This window comes from Nicotiana attenuata, chromosome 9 (assembly GCF_001879085.1).
Source record: "Nicotiana attenuata strain UT chromosome 9, NIATTr2, whole genome shotgun sequence".
In the NCBI taxonomy this organism is placed as follows: Eukaryota; Viridiplantae; Streptophyta; class Magnoliopsida; order Solanales; family Solanaceae; genus Nicotiana; species Nicotiana attenuata.
Genome location: NC_031997.1, coordinates 17548959 through 17554963, shown reverse-complemented (window position 1 = coordinate 17554963; position 6005 = coordinate 17548959). Strand labels below are relative to the sequence as shown.

General features: G+C 40.9%; 1 protein-coding gene across 1 annotated transcript; it reads right to left on the bottom strand.

Annotated features, from left to right (window-relative positions):
* On the bottom strand, positions 2816-5692 carry LOC109232555. The gene is made up of 9 exons (XM_019398320.1): positions 5669-5692; positions 5256-5427; positions 4715-4807; positions 4455-4622; positions 4256-4291; positions 3938-4093; positions 3694-3747; positions 3438-3578; positions 2816-3322 (listed from the first exon to the last, which is right to left on the bottom strand). The coding sequence occupies exons 2-9, from the start codon at positions 5415-5417 to the stop codon at positions 2927-2929; spliced, it is 1206 nt and encodes a 401-aa protein (XP_019253865.1). The 5' UTR covers positions 5418-5427; positions 5669-5692; the 3' UTR covers positions 2816-2926.

Below are 6005 nucleotides of genomic sequence, written 5' to 3'. Positions count from 1 at the left end.
CCTCACCTGGGGCGGGGACTGATTCTGAAGACGGATACATACCCTGTGGTTCGCCCAGTGATGGCGCTGCGGAGGTTCCTCAACCGCTGCCCGTGGCGGCGTCCACGAGGGGAGCGACTCCTTCAATGCCATCCCCACGGGCTGTGGAGGAGACTTCTAGGAGTGAGGAGCCGCCGGAAAGGAAAAGACGTCGGTTGATAACCGGCAAGGGGATAGCCACAGAAGACGAGGGGGCGAGCGAGCCCCATCGGGAGTCAAGGCCAGTTTTTATGGCAGATGCCATCCGTTCCGGGAGGTCGGCTCCCCAAGGGGGGGCGGTTCTCGACGCCAGCCCAACACGCATTCCGGAGAGCGGCTCGTCGGCTGCCGTTGGAGAAGCGGGCGATGATACCGAGAGGGTGGGCCCTAAGGCCGCCCAGGCGGATGCAGATGCGTTAACGCGGGGTCCGGCCCGTGTGGGGATGACGGCAGGTAGATCCAACCGCCGAATTCTGATCCCAGGAGGGTATAACCTGTTGCAACACAGCGAGCAGGCCGCAACGGATATGACCCTGCTATGTGCGGCCGCTGAGCGTGAAATGTTAAAAGGGGTTAGCGACGGGGAACTATCCCGGAGGGTTGCCGGCGCGGCCTTGCAGGTATTTTTCGATTTTCTTCATGTACCGTAAAGTAAATTTTGATGCATACTGACTTGCCTTTCCTCCTTTTCCTCTTTTTTTAGACTCTCATCTTGGAGGTAGAGAGGGGGCGGCGAGCGCAAAGGAAGGCAGCCACCTTTAACAAGATGGTAAAGAAATATCGGCGGTGCCGCGTCAAGCATCAGGCGCTGGCGGACCTACTCAAGCAGGACCCGGAATTTCGGGTTTTCCGTGAGGGTTTGGAGCAGTCGGAGGCCCAGCTGAAACGGAGAGTGGCTGAGTTGGAGCAGATCGACGAGCAGCTGATGACCGCCCTGGCTCGGAACATTAAGCTGGAGACTCTTCTCCAGTCTAAGGAAGAAGAGTTGGAGGTTGGCCGTGGGGTAGCGGCGGAAGCTGCTGATTTGCGGATCAAGGTTGCCGCTATGACCACCGAACTCGATGCCAAGGCGGCTGAGATTGAAGTCCTCAAGCGGACTGCTGCACCAAGGCCTGATGAGGATACGCATCGTAAGGCGCATGACATGTGGGTGTACGCCGAGGCCAGATTGGTCGTATTCGAGGAGTTCTGAGGCGGAGGTTCAAGAGCAACGGCGCATAGCCCGTGTCGCCCGTGAAACTTGTGGGTATAGTTCTGATTCCCCAGACTGGGCGGGCTATAACTCCGAAGACGTCAACCGTCTAGAATCCGGCTCTTGGATCTCTGCGGCCTATCGGGCCGATGACGGCGGTGGACTAGATGGCGATCCGACGGGGGGCGGTGAACAGAATGGCGAAGCCCCTTAGGACTTGTATTCATTTTGTTTTGCTGTATTTGGAGGCGTAAATGGGTCCTTTTGTACATGTATCTTTGGATGATAATGGAAGTTATACTTTTGCTGTTATTCTTTTCTTTTTGTACCTTTTATTTTCGGCCTTAATATTGTTGATGGCCTTAGCCGTGTGCGCAACTTCGACTATCGTCGAGTTACTCGCTGTCATAGTCGAGCTGGGTCGACTGATCGGCGTCGATGACCTTAGCCATTATACCGTTGATGGCCTTAGCCATGTGCGTAACTTCGACTGTCATCGAGTTACTTGCCGTCGTAGTCGAGCTGGGTCGACTTATCGGCGTCGATGGCCTTAGCCATTATATCGTTGATGGCCTTAGCCATGTGCGTAACTTCGACTGTCGTCGAGTTACTTACCCACCGCAGTCGAATCTAGGTCGACCGTTGGCGGCGATGGCCTTAGCCATAATATAATCGATGGCCTTAGCCATGTGGCGACTTCGACTGTCGTCGAGTCGTTTACTCACCGTAGTCGAATCTAGGTCGACCGTTGGCGGCGATGGCCTTAGCCATAATATAATTGGTGGCCTTAGCCATGTGGGCGACTTCGACTGTCATCGAGTCGTTTACTCACCGTAGTCGAATCTAGGTCGACCGTTGGCGGCGATGGCCTTAGCCATAATATAATTGATGGCCTTAGCCATGTGGGCGACTTCGACTGTCGTCGAGTCGTTTACTCACCGTAGTCGAATCTAGGTCGACCGTTGGCGGCGATGGCCTTAGCCATAATATAATTGGTGGCCTTAGCCATGTGGGCGACTTCGACTGTCGTCGAGTCGTTTACTCACCGTAGTCGAATCTAGGTCGACCGTTGGCGGCGATGGCCTTAGCCATGTGGGCGACTTCGACTGTCGTCGAGTCGTTTANCCATATAACTATAAAGGGCTTTGTTTGCTTTTTAATTTATTTTTGTATTTTTTGTTATTCTCCATCTTTTGTGGAACAACAACAGTAATAGTTCCAACTGACTATTACTTTGAGTATGACAAACATGTACCTAGTGCACTGATTTTTTATTTATTAATTAATAGAATTAATAACTGATTTTTCTACATATAAAAAGCTAACCAAATTTTATTCTATTAAACAATTAATTCATATATGTAATTGTTTATAAGAATACAATACACTCGATAACTTTTTGCCTTGTGGCACTCTTTGCTATGTCTATGCTTTCATGGAAGGGAATGATTGGTTTTGGTATTGGCATGAGATAAGTACATTAGAACGATAAAAGTTTTGACGTCAACGAATTCCTTCTTGTTCCGGTCCGCAAAAGATGGAGAATAACCAAAAATACAAGAATAAATTAAAAAGCAATCGTAGTCCTTCATAGTTATATGGACACGTGTCATCCATCTGCAATTATATTGATGTTTATTGGAGCCAAAAGTAATGGAGCAGAGCCGAACCCTCTAATTATAACATTCAGCCCAAAGCTTACACTACATAACAACTCTACAAAGGGGGCACGTACTTTGTTTCAGGTCCACCGTAAAACATATAATGCGGAAACTGTCCAGGTCCCCAATTTGGTTCATCAGTAACGTGGTACAAATAGCGACTATCAATAAATATGGGTGTGTTATTTGCATTTGTCGTCACGCCTTTATCATCTAAAACTATAAGTCCCCTACAATAAGCATCAAGAGAAGGATTTGGTTGATATTGATCAGGAAAAAAGCTAGAGCCCATTGCAGGATAAGGTGCACCTGGTGGAGTATATGTCACCCCTCCCCACTCGATATTCGTAGCAAAGTCGTTTGCTAATGCTGTGAAAATTCCTGGAGGCCAAAACCCAACTGCTGTCTGATTAGCTCCAATCAAAAGCCACCAATTTCCATTTGCTAGATCCTTTAGTTTTCAGAAGGAGATGTATGTTAGCATTTTTAAAACGCTTCAAAAATCTAATCTAAAGAATTACTGAAAAAAACTTAATAAAGTAGACAAAAAGATACATAAATCTTACACGATCAATGTACATAACAAACTCCCACTGTTGATCGTCCCCTCGGTGAGTAATATGTTCGAATTCAGAATCAAGATATATGTCATTGTTTACTATTACAAAACCAGGACATAGTGTGTTGAAGCAATGTGTATTTCCAGCCTAAGAAATATTTAAAAGTTCATGAACCATTTTCTGTTGAGGTGAACAACTAGTTGAAGATACTAATTTCATGAACACAAAGAAATCATTTAATGAAGTGCCCAAGAAAACTTACTTGGAAATGTATAAAAAGCATAGTATGATTATTTCCATATAATGCTGGATCCACCTAAAACAAGAAATAAGCTGTTATAACTATTGAGTGAAAGTTCAATGACAGAAATTCCAGAGGCATAAAATTCAATCCCCATCCCATCTTCCCGTTCCATTTCCGTTTTCTGTATCTGTCCTCTAAAATTTTAAAACTATTGCAAGTAAGAAAATAATTAAATTGCTAATAAATAAGGGGTTAAACTTACTCTCCAACCAACTTGCATACTATCTTGTCCTTTTTGAATCTTCAATCGGCACACACTATTTTGTTGACCTTCAACATAAGGATTCCATATACTAGCTACCATTCCAGCTCCCGCAAATTTGTTGTTTGGATCATTTGGAGTATGAACTATTGCACGCTGAATATAAAAGATAAAAATTTACCTTTACTCATTACATAGATTATCCAAATTAACTCTATGTTTATTCACTTGAAATTTTAAGTGGAGCTGATAGGAAATGGTCAAATGATAAATCCATAACACAGAAAATGAATAAAAAAAAATATCCAATTCATGTACCCTGTATCCTCCAGTTGTCTCAAGAATGTTGTTAGTCTGCACAAAACAATAAAAAAAAGTATGTCAGATTATAAATGAATTGAGTGTAATATTATCTTATGTCAATCTAATTGGGCTTCGCTTTTGTACATTATCTATTTTGTTGTGCAGAAATGAAGTTATCAAGAAAGTTGTGAATTGGTGTAATATATTATCTTACATTTTCTGGCGGTGGCATACGTCTTTGTCTAATAAGATCATCTCTGGTAACTCTTTTGATGGGAACAGTTCCGGACGGACAACCTCCATTCTCTAACACTTTCCTTGAAGATATATCAATAGTTGAGGTACTTGATATTTGTTTTATCGTTGATAAAGTGGGTTTCATCTGTCAATTCAAAATTTGTTTAAATCATCTATTATCATTAATACTTCATCTGTATAAAGTTGAATACACAAAAAGAAAGTGTAAATACATACCTCGGGATGAAAATTGTGATTCTTCAATGCTGGATGATCAAATGCAAGTTGTTGGTAGAAATCCACACAATCGTATGTAACCCCCCATCCCGTCTGTGAGCAAAAATTCCGTAAACTTTAATATTGGTTGTACTATACAACATCATGCTATCGAAATTAAATAACTTATGAGTACATAAAATTTTTGTAGAATAAAATGGTTGCTAAATAATAAACAATGCTTCTGTCTAGTACTTTACCATATCTGACTTTCAAAATGAATATATATGCTTTTGTCAAAGGAGTTATTGTGCCTTACACAAATTTGTGAACAAGTCAAAAATTATAATTTAGAAATTTCACGATTTTCAACTACAACATAAACTACGAAAAAAAGTATGGTAAATATTAAGTTGTAAATATTCAGTTTACACTTGAATGTTAAAATTCTTCATGGATGTTATGAGATGGAAGGGTATTGTATTTTTTTATACAAAGTGGTATTAGCATAAAACAAGAATCATTAAAGAACTTATTAAAGAAATATCCCAAAAATGCATACCTTGATTGTTTTGACCGCCGGTTTGTTCAAAAGTTTAAGTTGCTTCTCCAACGCTAGTTCCTCTAGTTTGGACAGCTTCATTTCTCCTTGAACTCCGTCATAACTCAGAAGAAAATAGAGTACCAGCGAAGTTTGTAGTACATTTCTTCGATGAATCAACATATTCTAAATTCTAAAAAAATAAATTATCAGCAACTGTTGAATACATATATATATATGACAAACTAATATTAAGGAACCAAAATTAAAACAAAGATATAATCACGTTTCATTGCATGCTGCAAGTTATCATTTTTAGTAAATGGGGACAGTATACTATCACTACACTGTAACTACTGATATTCTAAAGTTAGAACAAAACACGCAGAAAAATGGTTATTTATAAAGATCAAAAAGAAGTGTCAAAAAGTCACCTTCAAATATTGCACGAAGCTATGAATGTATGTGTTTTTGTGTGTTGGTGATGAACTGTTCTATGAATTTATAGATAAATAATGAGAGAATCTGTTTGAAAGTTTTGCATTAACATTTCATTAAAATTAAGTAACGGATATGGAGGGAGAGAAGAAGGAAAGAATTTTCTTACTTAGTCAAATATATTCATATCTTCCTCTTAATGTACATATTAGTATTTCCTTATTTGTTTTCTTTGCTGAATCTTTATTTCCTTTTATTGTCAGTGTCCTCTTTTACGTATTAATGACTATAATTAAATGGCAACTTTAGTTTTAAACTGTTAATATATAATGT

What these genes read in the sequence shown, in the direction of transcription:
- LOC109232555 (XM_019398320.1), bottom strand. Translation starts at nt 5,417, where the DNA reads ATGTTGATTCATCGAAGAAATGTACTACAAACTTCGCTGGTACTCTAT. An exon ending in AGACAACTGGAGGATACAGG is followed by an intron (nt 4,094 to 4,255) that starts GTACATGAATTG and finishes TTTTATATTCAG; the next exon opens with CGTGCAATAGTTCATACTCC. An exon ending in GTATGCAAGTTGGTTGGAGA is followed by an intron (nt 3,748 to 3,937) that starts GTAAGTTTAACC and finishes TTCTTGTTTTAG; the next exon opens with GTGGATCCAGCATTATATGG.